This window comes from Stegodyphus dumicola, chromosome 5, assembly GCF_044657685.1.
Source record: "Stegodyphus dumicola isolate Sdum_Otavi_A_Nest chromosome 5, ASM4465768v1".
NCBI classification, from domain to species: domain Eukaryota; kingdom Metazoa; phylum Arthropoda; class Arachnida; order Araneae; family Eresidae; genus Stegodyphus; species Stegodyphus dumicola.
In genome coordinates this window covers 176,176,892-176,195,193 of record NC_140772.1, presented here as the reverse complement: position 1 = coordinate 176,195,193, position 18,302 = coordinate 176,176,892, and the positions used below count along the sequence as shown (strand labels likewise).

Here is an 18,302-nt window from a genome sequence, read left to right as displayed (position 1 = left end):
GCGTGCATTCTAAAATATTCATAATAAACACACTAAAATGCATTTTGTACTTATTGCATATATGCCTGACTTGTAAAATTTTGCATATGCACATTTTGCATGTAGTATATATTTAATATTTTTAAATTTTAGGAACAAAAGAAAATATTTCCTTGAATATTATTTTAAGATTAAAATTTGATACTCGTACATATGATACTAAATAAAATATTAAAATTGGCACTTGATTCAAAAACATTTATATATGACTAAAATTGAAAAAAAAGTCACTTTCATGAAACTTTGAAAAACATGTTGTTTCATTCTTTTGTAAGCATAGAGGCACTTCACATGTTTCACACATGCAAAATGTTCGTCGTTCTTCTTTCGATATGCTGCAAAGTGCACATCTTCTCCTGCTCGTTCTCTTTGGCGTTTTACTTACATTTTTTAGTGTCTTTTCTGGTTGTACGAACGGGTTTTTAGTTTTATTTGAACTGGGGATTTCAGTTTTCTTTTCAGCTCTTTCTTGCCTGCAAGTGCCATTAGACCTTCTGTAACTGAGAGAAGAAAACCTTTCATTGTTTTTACATCATGATCAGGTTCGCGAACAAACTTGAATAAATGTGTTTACTATACTCGCATCTAAAAAGTAAAAAAAAAAAAAAAAATCATGTGCCACCATTTCTTGCTTTTGCGGTCTATTTCATATAGTCCTTTCAGTTGATCAATCAGTCGACATATCCCATATTCTTATTGTATGAAATAATGCTGTTTGGGCACAGTACTTTTTTTTTTGTCTTTCCATCTCGTTCCTTTCTATTAATTTCTTTCATTTCAGTTGCATTTTCCAAGCAAGACAGGATAGAAACGGATCTTTTATCCTTCCATTTTATGCAATAAATTGAATCATCGCTAACTGAAAAGTCTATATTCTCTTGACATAAATTTGTCTTTTAAATTTTTGGGTAGATACTTCCGATCCATATTTACAGTGCCACATGCATAGATGGGTCTGTGTCTTTAAAAAGCGAAACAAATTATGACTACTTCCCTTTCTTCTTCAGCAATAACTTCAACCTCAGTTATTCTCTCCTGGATTTCAATTTCATCTGAATCAGAACTGACATCTGAAGCATTTGAGTCGCAATCGGATGGCAATTCAGCAAAAAGATCCAAAGCTTCCTGAGTTGTTAATTTTTTCCTAGACATTTTAGCACATCAGAGCATACAACGGATGTAAAAGCGCGAGCAATCACGAAAAAAGTAGATGCAAAAAAGAAAAGAAAAAATAATCGTGAGTGCTGCCATCTATTGAGCGGAAATTCAAATGTGTGGTGGGACAAATTTTAACCCACTTATTTCAACTGCAAAATTAATGTTATAAAATATTGAATACAATTAAGATTTTTGAAAATAAAGTACTTTTGAATATTAAAAAGTATCATACATATCATAAATTGTATACCAAAATTTTTAAAATATTGAAAAATGCGAGATACAGGGATATCACTCTTGTGATCCTATTTTGAATATTTTTTGCTTATAAACTTAAGCCCTGGTATAGTAGTAACATCTACTGAGAAAAATAATAACTAAAATAGATTATTTTTAAAAGATTAGAAAATTTCTAACGGAAATTGCTAACTGAGAAAATAAATATTAATTAGGTGGGACATATATTGACCCACCATGCCGCAAAGGGTTTTAAAGCAGTCTCATATAGGAGCATCATTTCGTATTGATACATTGCGATAAATATCAATACAAATTTTAAATAATTTTACCCCACATTAAATGTGTCGTGACTTTTTCTGTTTTATTCGATAATAAAACATTTCTCTATTTTTGTAGTTCCGAGAGCCTCACACTCGTGGCAGTTCGCATGGCCAAAGCCGTCTCATACGTTCCGCCTACGAAGAAGAATGCTTTGCCCGGATGATGCCATCTGCTTTTGATATGTGGAGAGAATTAGAACAGAAGACTGGAAAAGAACTCATTGTGTAAGAATAAACATAGATATTTTGCCGCATTGGTAGAATCTATTGAAAATTATGCTCATAGGAATGATAATCATGAAAAATAAATAAACAAATAAAACAGAAGTTTGAATTGCTTAAATATAATAATTAGGAATGTAAATCACTCTGCTTTTAAAAGGATCTAAGTAAAAAAAAAAAAAAAAAAAAGCTAGCATTTATACATTTGAATTATAACTGAAACCTGGAATGGCGATGAAGGCGGTCCGAGAAATCTGAGTATGGTAACGAATTTAAAGAAGCTGTTATGGACTGCCGACAACAAATTTCTTTTTAACTTATGAAGACTGGCCGCATGCTGCTGGCTTCAGCATGCGGCGGCCGCGAAGAGTGTTGTTCAGCAATTTCTTGGGTTCGAAATCCAGTTAAAAGCTGTATTCTTTCGAATTTCTAAAGCAGAAGGCTAAGTTAATTTTTTATTCGACCAAATTTTTAAGTGTCTATTAAATAATTAAAAAAAAACTAGTGCATTAAAAACTATATGAAATTTTGAATGTGTTAATTTCTTATCAGCAGCAAAGTTAATATGTACCGATATTTCAAACCTCAAAATTAAAAAGTTAGAATTTATTGTCAGGAACTAGTTTAAGTATTTCTTAAATAGAGGTATATAATAGGGTACTTTTCTTTTATCAAGACCGGGTTCAGAAATGTATATATGTATGCAAATATATATGTACGTACGTATATATAATGCATACAGACATATATATATATAATGCAATAATCCGAACTTGAAGATAAACAGATTTTACTTGCAGTGCCGTAATAATCCAAACTGATAATAGATGAACTTTAATTGACCTATGTAATGGTACCAGAAACGTAACATCTGTCACATATGAAATTAACATGTATTCAGAATCTTTGCAGTAGGAATTTAGATATATATTCAGTCACATAGAAACCATGGCTAACACCCATTTCATGACTGAATAAGACATGGGGAGGAAGTAAACATCTAAATGCATCGGAAAAAAACATTAATTATTAATCTACGAAATGCTTGGAGGATCAAGTAGGATTTGGTAAGGATGAAAAATGTTCAGTTATTTTTTTCCCACTGAAATTCATTGCTTGGTCGACCCCATGTGAGTCTTCTGTTACATGTCTCGGTGTAAAAAATGGCTGAAAAAACTTGCACGTAGCGTCCTCCTAAATTAATGGAATTTTTGTTTCCTTCTGGCAAAATGTTCGACTAAGAATACAAGCTTCATGATGGACGAAAGCCAATAACGTTAACTTGTTAAGCATAGAAATAATTTCGCGAAGAAGCACCAAAGCTTGCTATTGAAAAATGTCACGCAGAATCGGCGAAGGAAAAAGTTCCAAACACCTCTCGCCCGCCTACATTTACGAGAGCTTCATACAAATGATAAGAAAAGTATGAGAATGAGCAACTCCGAAACAGATTATTTATATCCTTTTCAGTCGACGTTCGTTACTACACTGTCGAACTGGAACACAGAGTGAAAATGTTAGGGCTGGCCTTCGCAGTAAGAAAATCTTATATCTATATAAACTGTTTTTAAAGTAACGGTAGTGGGAATAATAGTGGATATTACCAAATCCTACTTAAAATTTCATTTTTTTTTTACCGGTAATTAAGTACTGAGTACTTATATTAGCATTACTGCATACTTTTAGTGTTTATATACTGAAAAGTAACTTGAGTATATTTACTGTCTTTTAAATTTAGTATATGTAAGTGTTTTCAAGGTTAAAAAAAATATTTCCTCACTTTTGATAAAACCCATCAGTCATATTATTAATGCGTTTTTATTTTCGACAAACTGAGTTTTAATTTAAAATAGGGGGTCGCGGGAGGAAAATAACTAAAACATATATGGTATTTCTCCCGCCTTCTTAGCATGCCTTCGTGGTGTCAGCACGCCGGACGCGTATTCGAGAGGTCCGAGGTTCGAGTCCCGGCGAAGGCACGGCTCGTTTTTCATGTCTCTCCTGCTTCGAAATAAGTCAATTGCATATTGTAGAAAGTGTTAGTTTTTTTGTTTTTTTTTTTAAACATGAAATTTGAAACTCTGCTGTAGCCGGGTTTCAAACCACGGATCTACCAGTTACTAGCTAGGCGTGCAAACCATTTACTTTACAGAGGTGCATATGGAAGTACGCAATAATTCCTTACATTTCAAGGGAAAGAAGCACGAGATCCAATTGAAATATTATTAACAAAATCCAGGCGGTGACTAGTTATATCAACCATATTCTATTTCGAGATCTAATGTACGGACTGTTATATGTTTCGAAGCAAAAAATATAAATAATCAATTATGCCTTGATGATGTTCGAACTATGATTTTTTTCCCCAGCTGCTGACTGGAAATTCTAACTGATTCCTTGAAAATTAACTAACTCCTTGAAATATAACTGAAAATCGATTAAAGATTGAAATGTTCCATAAAACACACCGGAACCTAATTGTGCATTAATATGAAATTCTTGCAGGAATACGGGAGTTTTGTGCTTGGAAGAATCTTTAGAAAGAGAGAAATACGAAAACTGCGTAAAACTTATGAAGGAAATTTGCCCTGAAAATCTCGAAGAGATGAGCCCTGCCGAAGTACAATCGAAATTTTCAAACAAGCTTAGTTATAAAAATCTGAGTGGGGCCTTGCTGGATAAAAGCGGAGGGGTAGTGCTTGCACACAAAGCTCTTCTCGCTGTTCAGGTGAGTATTACTATTAGCTCCTACACCTTAAAATGCGATTGCAGGGATCGTATTAATTGAAGCTGTATTTTTTGTTTCTCTCAAAGTTGTCTTGTAAAAACCGAGTTTTAATCAATCGATTTTCAGTTAATAATGTAGTTAATCAACTGAGATACAACTTCATGCCATAAACTGTTACAATTTCTATCATGACATTTTCTTAATTTTTTTTTTGTAAACTTTATTAATTTTCTAATAGTTTAATTTCAGTTTCACACTGTCCTGTTCTGGTTTTCCATCACATTTTTTGTTCTTCTAATCCAGAAATTTTATGCGAATTTCGGTTATGGGTGCGCGAATGAAGTTGAATATTGCGATTTCCTGGTTGCAACTTACGCCGAAATAAAATTAGACCCTTATTCCTTATGGCTTTGAAATTTTGTCCAACAGTGTTCGTTGACCATGAGCTGGTAGCCATTTCGTAAGTGAATGTTGAAACTGAATTCCTGTAAAATATTTCCAAGTTGATTTAGGCAGATTTAGGTTGATTAGACAAATACTAACTACATAAGTTAATTGTAACTTCCTTATTATCATTCGCCTACAATAGTATTTAAATGTAAAGGTAAATAAATATTGTAATTATTATATATAAATAAATAAACCTTTGAAAAAAATCACAGAAAATTCCTAAAAATAATCACAAAATCATTCACATAAAAACAGCGGACCAGTGACAGTCTGCTGGACAAGCGGTCGAGATTCCCTGATGTACCATACTGAAGCGCCACCTGTCAACCTCTTCACGTCGCTTTTCCTTTGCTCAAGTGGCAACAGCTGAGATAATCGGCATTCAATAACAATTGAATTTGGTTAAAAAACTTCGTTGTGATTTGCTTAACTTCTGTTTTCTTGTTAATAAAATTATTTAAAGAAGTTCGTTCTATTTTATTACGCTAATAATACATCTGACATTATTTAACAGACTTCAAAGAATAATAAGCCTTTCTCCATTGAAAACTAATATGTGTCATTCAATATGAGTACTCATTACCTGCAAATATACGCTCATGGCACCACGGTAGGTCCTCTAGTACCAATAAATGTAAATTAAACAGGCAGCAACAGACACGCTGAAAAAGCTTTAGTCAATCTGTTGCGCGGCACGCATGATAACATATGAAGTTGCCAGATTTTTAATATTTTTCTTTAGTAAACGACAGTAAGTATACTTCTCCGTTTGGAAGGACCCGCGCATAGGTTTTGCGGACCGGCGGTTGATAAACACTATTCTATATAACCTATTGCTAACAAATCTAGCAGTTCATGGTGGTCCATATAAAATGCTTTGTCGAGCACATATTCTAACTGCTTACCATTCGAACTTTTAGCCATAGCTGTTAATTTTTGAGATTTTTTTCAAATACAAGGTAAATCAAAACTAATGGTACAGAAAGGAATCATACTAGTGACTATTTAAATGAAATTATTTCACAAATACCGCTAAAACATGAACACTATAACTCTCCATATTTCTATGGACATGCAAAGATGTTCGATTTGGAAGCCTTTTGTGATACGGCAGGCGTCCACACAACAGCTCCTGAGTTCTTGCCAAACAGGTGCACGGATCCACCTTATTCTATCTTTTAACTATTGGACCCTTAAAAGTGGTCAAATGACTTACAGTTTCGTCTTAAATTTCGAAGTAAAATAGCTCAAAGTTTAAATAAATATTTTCTGATTTTATTGTGAGCCTAACGTTTACAGAACCTGTGTACAGGAAATAAATCTGAAATGCAGTGTCTAACTATATGAGGATAATTTACAAAATAAAAGATACGACTTAAAAAATAAACGTTTACAGGACAACCTGTGTACAGAAAATAAGTCTGGAATGCAGTGTGTAACCATAGGAAGATATTTTAGATAATAAAGGACAAGACTTCAAAAGTAATTTTTTTACAGCGCTAAATTCCAGCAAAATTTCACATTATTGCTTGAAAATTGTAGTGATCAGCCAGTGGACAACAGTATAACTTTCCGTTAGGCTATTAAGCTTTCGTGAAAGACATGTCACATGTCTTTCACGATGATCGAAAATTAGGATGACAAAAAATATCAACAGGTTAAAGAAGTGCAATGCTGCCATTAGAGTCGAGGCGACAGTTGCAGCTGTAGTGAGCGGCAATACTAAAGAGTGAAAATTTTAGAAATACCGGGAAGCAAAAAGCCTAGCGGCGGCTCTAGCCTAGTGCGACATTTGCGTCAAACTAGAAAGAATAAAAGTTCATCAAACAATGTACGAGAAAATATATTTTCCTGTACATTGTTTGGTGACCCTTTTTTCTTTCAGTTAAAGAGATTTCATCAGCACAAATAGCATCTATTTTGACATAAACTTTGGAGAAGATACACGTCAGAGTTTAATAGGTCCCTTGTTGCTTGATACAACGTTAACGACATGAGAACTGGGTGATGAAAGTGAAAATTTTCTATCTCGAACAACAATAATTGATAAAATGTGAATTAAATATTTCTATTGGAATTGAAATTCTTGTCAATCCAGTGATCCTCTCTGCGACCCCAAACATTTCAGCATGCATAGTTGTAGAATCGTGTTCTCTTTGGCCACTTCAACTCTACTAGATCCTATTAAGGAACCTGGCGATTTCTCGCACAGGCGTAAAGGAAACCAACACAGAAGAAGGGTAAAAATAATCCTTTATTATTATTCCACGTAAAACACGTAACTGAAAAAAGGTGTAACAGAGAAGAAGGTTAACAGAAGTAAATTCAACGTAACAGAAAAAAGGCACGTATTTCGTGCTTGCAATAACACCGACAACTTGCGGTGGAACGTAAAAATCGTTACACAATAAATTCAAAAGCTAAAGAGTAGTGCTGGACTAGCACTTTAAGTTAAGGCTAACTAGGTTGATTCAACAACCTACCCGACGGGATAATTATTTCAGTGGCCAAGAGGCCGTATCAGCAACTCCGCGTAACAGCAAGGACAGACGACTCCTAACATGCGCTGGCTATTGAAAACACGCTCTGAATAAACTCCAAGATTCCCGCTTAAATACTTCCTTAGCTTTAAATTTGCATCCTTGCGAGGAAATGCGAGGGCAAGTTGAGGAGGTCAAAAAAGATAACACAAATTTGAATAATTGGTTAATTGAAATAAGGGAAATCCTACACAGTCATTTTAAATTACATTCAAGCCAGGCTTCAGCAATTACATTCAAGCCATTCAAGGGTTGAAGAATAAAGAAATGTGCTTTTGCACATTTCTTTATGATGAATAGAGAATCTTCCGAGTGGATCACAACTATTGTGAATAATAGGCTCATACAAAGGGAATGTAAGCAGAAACTGCCTGAAATAAAATTAACTTCAGAGAAAAAATATCAGAAAACATATTACTTTTTAGATTAACTTCGTATTTCTATATTTTGTGATATTCCAGTGATCATTACCTGCTCCAAACGTAACTAGCCCAGAAAAGTAATTTCCAGAAATGGGATTATTTGCAATTTTATTTGTTACTCTGACGATAAGTCTGAGGTGGAGAGTTATTTGAAATCGATTAAATTATTACGTACGTAATATAAGAAACGAAAAACCCACTTGCCACATTAGAATATATATGTGATTCTCCAAAAGTAAACGTTTGCTACGTCTTAGCCAAATGCAATGTGTTTAAGTCGTGCAGTCTTGAGATTTTTTGCCTTAGGGATATGTTACAAGATGTTCTTACTAATAAGAGTACTGTTTTCAGTTCATATTATGAGAAGTTCATTTAAAAGTAAAGTTGCAATATCTTTTCTCTGAAAGTAATCTCCGAATTATATGAAATGTTTAGTAATAAAATTCCCCAAGAGCTAGGGACTAGAAATAGTTATACCTAACTAGCCTTGTTAAAAGAGAAACGAATCACTAAAATTAAATGTATGTTAAAGTCTTAGACAGACCATTTATTCTTCCTTGGAACTCATAAACTTCAGTAGAACTTAATAAATTAAACTGATTTTAATTTTTATGCCAATGATTCTCAACCTGTTTTGCCCCATGCATCCCTTTTACCATTGGTAGAAGATCACCCCCCTTCCCTTATGAAACTCGAAAAATACATATATATTTATTTATGTTAAAAATTATATTTTAATCTGTTTTATAAATTAAGCAACAAAAAGTATTGGTACATAGAGCCATCGAATTTTGAATGGCGTAATCCTACTGCAAATATGGGCATGTGGAACCCCAAATTTGAACTTTGGAATTTGTTTTATTATCGATTTCATATTTTGTAGAACTTTAACGAATTTTTGAATAACAAACTCAACGATTTGAAAGCGAGCAATGGCAACAATCTACAGGGGGGGGGAACTTTTTTATCTCCAGGGCGCCGAACTGTGTATCGGAAATTATTAAAGATACGCTTGCTCATTTTTGCGACAGTGCTACTGAACTGAATTTTATGGTTTAAGTGCAAAGATCATGATATTTAATAAATAAATGTAACACACAAAACGTTAAAAAACGCCCCCTTGGACGTAATTTAAAATCTGAAACCTTTCAGATTTTTGTTTGTTTGTTTTTGTTTTAAGCAGGAAACGTGTAAAATGAGCAATGCCCTCGCCGGGACTCGAACCTCGGGACCTCTCGAATACGTGCCGAGTGTGCTGACTATTACACCACGAAGGCATGCTGAGAAGGCGGGACAAATACCTTATATACTCCCCCTTTTAAAGGGCGACTGGGGATTAGGGGACCCAATCACCAAATCTTAGTGGTGGGGAATCATCATCCACCACCTTTTTTAGTTCAGGCACCACCGTAGAGACATTAGTTATTTTTGAAAAAAGAGAGATGAAAAAAGAGCATTGCCCTCTCCAAGACTCGAATCTCGGACCTATCGAATAAGCGCTAATTATACTGGCCATTACACCATGAAGGCATGCTAAGAAGGCGGGAGAAATACCTTACAAAATCAAAACAAAATTTTTAGCTTTTGGAGCTATAAGAAAGTAAAACGGAAAAAGTTCAGAAATCTTCGTATTTATAATTTCATTGATTTGGATCATGTAATCACCTGCTTTTGCACAAAGCATAGATGCATTTTCAGACTTTCGCATTGCAGGATTTGTTTCGTCAGCAAGGAGGTACTTTATGGGACAATTGTCAAGTGTATCAAATCATTCTAGAAGGAGACAAAGTGAAGGTCAAGTCTGCAAAAGGCGATGTCATAGTCCGTTCCGTTGTGGTTTGTGCAGGATCCTGGACACAGAAGTTGCTCACTCCTCAACTGATATCTTCTCTTCCCCTCCAGGTAGTGTTAATACTATAATGAATTAATTTCTTCCATTTTTCTCAATTCCAAATTATTAACTTACTCGAGCATTTACCAAAATTTATATAAATTTATATTATTAAAATAATATACATTATTATATAACGTATTTATATAATACATAATTATATAATATAAATTATTATATAATGTATTTATATACTACATAATTATCTAAAATAAATTATATACATTATTAAATAACGTATTTATATAATACATAATTATATAATGTAAATAATATACATTATTATATAATGTATCTATTTAAAATAATCAAATAAATTCTAAATGCATTGATAAAAATGGCAGGCAAGATTTGGGAGTACCTAAGAAAAAAGAAGGCACGTTCTGCATTCTGGGATTCTTTCGGATAATAGTGTATTAATATTGTTTAGTGAGATAGGAAACTTTGTCACCAATTTATCATAAATGCCAGATAATTCAACATGCTTATTATTTTATCTAAGGCTCCTTTATTATAAGTCTTTATTAAAATTTTACTTGAATTTAATATAAACACGGATTTGTTTTAGAAATGTTTTAAATATGGAAAAAAAATAAAATTCGATTTTTTGAATGTGTAAAGGTGATGACCTTAAACATTCTGATGGCGGTGGAGGACACTATTATTATTACTGTACAAAATATTTTATCATTTTCGAGTCCTTGATACTTAATAACCAATCAGGGGCGTCAGTTTGAATTTAACTTCTTTGTCGCTATACAGGATATTCCTTCTACACTTCATTATCCATCTTCCAGTGTTATTATCGAAAGATGTCACCGTACCTTGAAACAAGCATTAAAAGCATATGATTAAGTGTGATGATCGGAAGAACTGCCAGCCATCTTTCTCGGCCTATGTATTTCTCTGGAAATAAAAGAAAAAAAAAGAGGTAGATACTCTTTGTGACGAAATGTTTTTCGAAACAACCATCAGCGTACCAGATAATTGCTTTCCACTGATGTTTAACAACTGCCTACGCACCGGATTAAACATTTGTATAAAGGCTAAAACGAACGATAGCAGTACTCGTTCCACCTCAAAACTTCCAAGCAGCTTACACTTTCACACTATTCCATGCTCTCGTAAATTTATCATCTTCCTCGTACGCTTTCATTCACAACTATAACACAAGGAGACTTCTTCAACCGTCTCAATATTAATCTTCTCAATCTTGCTTCCCTTTACAAAAGCATGGAAACATCTACCAAATTACTTAATCCTAATTCTGAGTCATCTTTTCCTCTAAACATCCCCAACCAAGCAGTATGGCAAATCAATGGAGAAATTCCAAGTCCTAAATATCAAACTATGCCAGTCCATTTCATATATAATTCCCACACGATTTGGTCATCATATCAGATTTAACTTGTGGTATTCGTAATCCATACTTCGCTCTGAAATAGCCTTGTGGCAGTTCTCTAATCTGAAGTAATTGCAATAGGCAGTGGATGGAAATTTGATCGACGAGGACAATCCCAGAAAAAAGGTCTCCTATATTTATAGATATACAAAGAACCGTTTATTTTCTATAATTGCTATATCACTTTAAAGATTGAAGGATGCTTTATTTTTCAACATAATCGCCATTTCGGTTGATGCATTTTTGTAGACGCTGTGGCAGTTTTACAATGCCCATGTCATACCCGCTTGCCGCCATGCCCTTCAGGAAGCATTGAACCTCATCTTTCACCTCATCATCGGAGCAGAACCACCGTCCAGACAAATGTTCCTTCAACTTAGGGAACAGGTGGAATACGCGGCACCCATCTTGCACACACCTTCCGATATTGCAACTTTTCCGTTAAAATCCTGTGGATGGTGCTTCTGGAAACCTCAGGAACCAAAATGCAGAGAGCATCCAGAGTGATCCTCCGATCTTTACGCATGAGTTCCTCAACTTTCGCGATTGTCTCGGCAATTGATGGCGTCCCGCTCCTTTCTTCGTCATGAATTTCAGTACATCTGGCTGTAAACTCTCTACACCACTTGCGAACGTTTTTGACATCCATGCACGACTGTCCATACACTTCCGTCAATAGGCGGTGAATTTCAACCGGTTTAACGCCTTTTGTGTTCAAAAATCGAATAACTGCGCGCACTTCGCACTTGGCGGTAACGTTTATCGGGAGCTCCATTTCGAATGGCTGCCAAGCCAAGAATGAGCATCCGTGCTTATGTGGTAGCAGAGAAGGCACCACTCACAACAGTGTTGCCAACAACTGTATTAAAACTTTCTCTACGTCCCCCAAAAATAGGAGACCTTTTTTTGGGGGGGATTGCCCTCGTAGCTCAGTGTGATTTGAATCACGAGCTCATTGTGATTATAACTGTATGAAACTAATCTTGTATATTGTATAAGTGATCGCAAAATATGTGTACCTGAATGGGGCTAATCTTGTATGTTTTATACGTTATCATGAAATACTGTGTACCACCAGAATGCATTTCGGTGTATAGTGATTATTTCATTCGATTACAACAAGCTAGTAACATCAAGATTTAAATTTTCTCCAAATCCTAGTTATAGAGAATGTGGAAGATAGTACAGATATACATTACGGAATGTGGAATAGATATAGAAAATTTGAACTACATCGTCTCATATAATTTAAATTTACTAATTTTCAATGCAACAGTAAAATAAGCTCTGGTGATATGAGCAAATAATTTAAAAATTGTAAGTCCAATCAAATTTCTAAATTCTTTCTCAACAAAATGTTCTTGTGTGACATTAAAAATTTTTGACCGAAACTGTTTCCAAATTTCGTGCAATTCTGCAAAGACAAAATCTGTTGCAGAAGTAAGTAAAAATTTGGAAATATATTTAAATACAATGCGTATGAGGAATTCGGGTTGCGGAAAATCCAACAGTGACACTGGCATCAGCATCCGATGGGAAAAGAGAAAGAGCCAAGGCAAAATTGACTTAAATTTTTAAGTTAATGGCGAGCACTTGCTTGTTCACCATTGTCCACTTCTAAGGCCAAAGGTGGTGGCCATTTTGTTGTGGAGGCTCCTATGAAGGGATGGACAGTTGTAAACATACCTTCTCTGGGATTCGAACTCACGCCCTTCGGTACCTCAATAGGCTCTCTTAACCACTATATAATCTCAGAGGCAAAACTGACCGTATTTGATGGCATATAAGACGCACTTTTTTTCCTAAATTTGGTCTTAAAAAAGTTTCTGCGTCTTATACGTGAAGGACACAGTCTTATACGTGAAGGTAATTGCATTCAATAATTGTTTATTTGACTTTTACGAAACGTGAGAACTAAAAGAAACCACGCTATTGAAACTTTTTTTTCCTTGTGTGTGGCCATCTAAATAAGGGTGCGTCTTATATGCCAGTGCGTTTTATATGCCGTCAAATACGGTAAATAGTCGAAAAAGAGAGAACGTTTGAATGGGAAGGTTGACGACAAGCAATGAAAGCGCACTAAGCAATGGGGAATGGAGGGCAAGGCGTCGTTTGCCAATTACAGGAACGAAAAGAATGACAAATTAAGTAACTTCACGAGAGACCTATTAAACCTCTCTGTATTTAACTGTGTTTTAACTGTGTTTCGTTGTACGCTGTCTGTTTCTTTCAGATTTTTTTAACCGGTAAAGTAACAATAACGCTGAGTGATTAGACTTCTCTAACGTAAATGACTAGTTTGTTTAATACACAAATAATCTGCGAGGATTTCTAATTCATTTTAAACTGTTATTTCCTATTTAATAACATTTATGTGAAACTCACCATAGATGGCTAAACAAATCAGTTGCAGCCAATTTGAATGAATGCAAAAAATTTTGAAGAAGCAATTTTTTAAAACTTTTCAGCCGACTGCTGTGAACGTATTTTATTGGAAGGAAAAGGTCAAAGGCGTCTACAGTGCCGAGTCTGGTTTCCCGGGTTTGCTTGAGCTTTCTAATCCTCCTATATATGCACTTCCTTCATTGGAATATCCTGGGCTCATGAAAGTAAGTGCCGTCCTTGTTTACTATCTAGGAATTTAAAGGCGTAAAATTATTTCATTACATCAGTATGAATTGTTCAGTATGAACAATTTTAAAATAAAAGAAATAAATTTTTGATTTGTATTTAGCTGTTTTAAAATAACTGCTTTATCAGTAGCACACAAAGCGAGAACAAAATGCAACATGTCATAAAGTTCTGCTCTGGCGTAAGAAAAGTGTATCGCAGAAGAAAGCAAGACTTTCATTTAATGATGAAAACGAAAACTGGCAATAGTAATGTCAACAAATGATGCACACTAAACCGATAAAAGAAAAAGAGACAGTTCTGTACTCCCTCTCCCTAGCTAGTTGATCGATCGGAGAAATTTGATTTAATTTGTCAAGCTTCAGAAGGACGAGTTAGGGCATATTCATTTATATAGTATATAACGTTAAGCTAGCACAAATTTCCCAAATTGTATTCCAATTATGAAATTGAAGTTAAGGAACAACGAAACATCGTCTGCTTTTATATATTGCTGCAAAATTTAAAACTGCTCTTAAAAGTAATTTAAACAGAAAACATAAACTTTAAACGCCAGTAACTGAAATAATATTAATAGGATTTTACAAAAATATAGTTCTCAAGCATAATTTGAAGCGTAAGTGCGATCAATATAAAAACTATATCACTCCAGAAAAACTGTAATTATGCGTTAAAAAATGTACACTAGCCGAGGCTTTCCCAAACTTTACTCATTGTTTTTTTCATCAGGTGTTATAGAGAAAACATAAAATAAAGTGGTTTAAATCGTGATCGTAGTAAATTTAGTTAATGTAGTAGATTAATAATTCTAGTTGTTATTTTTCGATCACTTTTCTACCCGTAAAAGCCTTTAAATTTTACTTGAAATTCGACTCACTTTTTATTAACTAGACTTAAAAATAGCTCACCCATTGGTCTTGTTGATATGTTTCCAACAATGATTGTTAGTTTTGCCATCAAATATCATTAACATATTATTCTACAAGTATTTGAGTCACCAGATATCGCAGATATGTCTGTTTTACAGCTGTTTGTGGCTATGCGTATAAAAGCAGCATTGAAGAAGATTTACTCTTTAGAGAACACCTAAAGAAAAAAAAAAGCAACTGGAGAAGATATATTTAATTGCGTTAATAATTATGTTTATGAAAATAAACTTAATTGGAAAAAGAGTACAGATAGTGCAAAAGCAATTTTGCGTAATATAAAGGGGCTTGCGGAGCGCATTTTAGTAGTAATTACAAAAAAAAAAAAAAAAAAAAAACAAGTTTTGCATAGACAGGCACTAGTTACAAATATATAGAGATAGATAGATACACGCTTTACATTTTAAGAAGTATTTTAGGTACAGTTGTAAAAATGGTTAACTTTGTAAACTCTCGACAACCTCTAATCCAGAAAACACTACTTATTTAAAATTTTATGCAATGAAATTTTCGAATTTCCAAATGTTCCAGGTGCATTATTTCCGGCGTTACGGTTTGAATAGACGCTTTTCTCTACCTTAACGAATGGTAACGCGAAAATTATTAGAAGCGCATTGATTTAGAGAACGTGAAGTGGCAACATTGTGAAATGGAACTCTTCTGATTTGTTTTGATACAGCTTGTATGCTGCTGATTTAAGATTTGAGATTCATTATTAGATATATTTTTGTTTTAATATTCTAGTAAATTCCCTTTAAAATTAGACTGAGTGTTGGTTTCAGATAGGAATATTACTGAACCACTACATGTAGAAACATTTATATTCATCCGTAGAACTAATTAGATATGCCGCGCCATTATTGTCCATCCGGAAGTGAGCTTTTATACAGCTGTACTATGTGCTGTTATAATTTTTGTGATTGATTAATATTATGATAATTATTTTATTTTCTGCAATTGGTATCTGTATCGGTACTTTCATTATTCTCAGAGGAAATTCTGAATTATATTGAATTGAAAATTAAAATAGCTAATAATTTCTGTGAGCAATTTCAAAAGGAAAGATTTTACGGGACAAAATTATTCAATTGCGCGCATATTTTCATAATGCTAATTAAATATTCCGTGGTTATTCTACGGTTATGTATAACTTAAAGTAAATTAACGCATACATATTCTATTAAACAATACAAGCTCTGTGGTAGAAAATTTACAAGCAATGTGCTTTGCAGAGAAGTCCTTTTAAGATACGTATAATGGCAAAAAGGGATGATGAAATTGCACTTTTGCTCTCGAAACCAACAGACTGAATATAGTGATAATGCAATGCTTCGAGAATATAGTATTCCAGAATGTATATACATTAGTTGAAAGAAAAAACTAAGCTGAGGGGGGAGTGAATTCAGCTTATAGAGCCAAATGATGTAGTCAGAGTGAATCAGACATTTTTAAAAATTATGTCTCTTTGTGTACAACTGCAATTTTTCTCCCTTTTCATGTCTGTTTTCACGGTGGCGTACGTTGTGACGACCCGGATGAGAGGGACAAAATCCCAACGCCTAGCACACCTGTAAATACTCTCAAAGACTACATCAAGGATCATATTCCTCTCTTAGAAACGGAACCAGCTATCGTAGAGAAATGCATGTACACGGTAAGGAAACTTTCTTTTCGTAAATCAAGTGTAAAAATTACAGTAATTGGTAATAATATAATTTCTTTGCACAGAAGCCATGTAAATAACTTTTCACAGAAAGCTTATCACATTTATTTGCTGTTGATGCACTATAATACTACTTATAGATCTTTCAAGAAACTGTTTAAAAAAGATATATAATAAAAAAAAATAGTATAAGATGTAGTACGTATACTTTAGCTATATTTAATATATTTTATTATATTATTACTAATACTTACGCAAATTTATCTTTAATATTTTACGTTTGCTTACTTTTGAGCAATTTTGCCGTTTTTGGATTTCAAAAACTTGCTTTGGTAAAAATTTTTTACCAAATTCTTTGGTAAAAAATGTTTTGCTTCTGATTTTACTTGAGTCCAAGTCAGACAGATCATATTTATTGCCTCAAGGGCAGTTAATTTTCCTAGGGTATTCCCGGCGGTAATGCTTTGACGAACAGTTTGAAATGCACATATCTAAAAGCTGCAATCTCTTGTGTGGTTGATTTTTCTTTTTTACTTCCTTGTACGAAGTAAAAAGGAAAGTATTGTAATCGCGAAAAACTTCAGGCAGCATATTTCAACGAAAATATCCACTTTGACCGCTTTCGAATGCAATTTAACGATGTTTTTGCGTGATATCTGTACGTAAGGACAGAATAAAAGACTCTTTTCCTCCAAAAAAACTAAAAAACTGCTTTAAAATGAATTCTGAAGAGAATTTTTCGTGGCGTCTGTACGAACGTACGTATCTCGCATAACTCAAAAACGAGTAGCCTCAGAACGTTGAAATTTATATAAGACTACTATAACATGTAGATGTGCACCTCGTATTCTGGTTTCAATCGGCCGCGCCAAACGTATATAAATATATTTATAAATATATCCACTCTGCTACCCGGCTCGGTGATCTCAGTTTCTTTACTCTTATATGTTTGTAAATTGTACATTTTTTGCTTTAAAAATGTTTGAATTGTGTTGTTTTTATCTTCCGGTTAAGGGTTTTATGCCTTTACTAAATCGGTATGCAATATTTTTATAATTATCAACAATTGTAAAATTGTTTAAGTGCCGCTAAGCCTAATTTGATGGCGGCGGCCATTGCTCTTGTTTACATTTGAAACAGCTGAGTAGAGGATTTGTTGCCAATCTAGAGAAACATAGCTTCGCAACAACAAAGATAACGCCTTCATTTATTATTTAAATCATGCTTAATCATTTCTGGAATTTTTTCGAGGAAATAAGCGTTTAAGATTTACTTCGTAATTTTTAATACTGATATTTTAAGTTTTTATGTATTTTTGCCTTGTCTCGAAGTGAAAACTGAATTAATTGAATGAGAATTACTCAATCTTCTGTGAAGAACTGTTTCTTTTTTGTTTTGTTTGCTTTATTTCTTTTATACATCGTTCTAGCTTTATTATAGTATTTGAATAGAACATGTGGCAACGATTAGATAATTCTTTAAATGATATAAATTTTGTGCATTCTGAGTTATAATATGAACTAAATATAATACTGTTAAGTAAACCTAGCGCCTAGAGTGTCGCTATGGTAAACAAAGTGAATTTTAAAGAATGCATTTATTCTATTGGGGTTTAATGCGCTGTCGGCGAAGTAGATTTAATTCAATCTAATAAGTTTAAATAAAATGCA

The 18,302-nt window shown here is 33.8% G+C and overlaps 1 protein-coding gene across 2 annotated transcripts in view; it reads left to right on the top strand.

Annotated features, from left to right (window-relative positions):
• LOC118186533 (peroxisomal sarcosine oxidase-like) overlaps positions 1-18,302 on the top strand; it is an 86,534-nt gene that overhangs the window by 54,833 nt on the left and 13,399 nt on the right. For both annotated transcript variants that reach the window (XM_085817411.1, XM_085817412.1), the window contains exons 2-6: positions 1,834-1,982; positions 4,485-4,707; positions 9,833-10,021; positions 13,881-14,023; positions 16,470-16,623. In XM_085817411.1, coding sequence (XP_085673537.1) covers positions 1,834-1,982; positions 4,485-4,707; positions 9,833-10,021; positions 13,881-14,023; positions 16,470-16,623 — 858 coding nt within the window. The remainder of the gene's footprint in view (positions 1-1,833; positions 1,983-4,484; positions 4,708-9,832; positions 10,022-13,880; positions 14,024-16,469; positions 16,624-18,302) is intronic.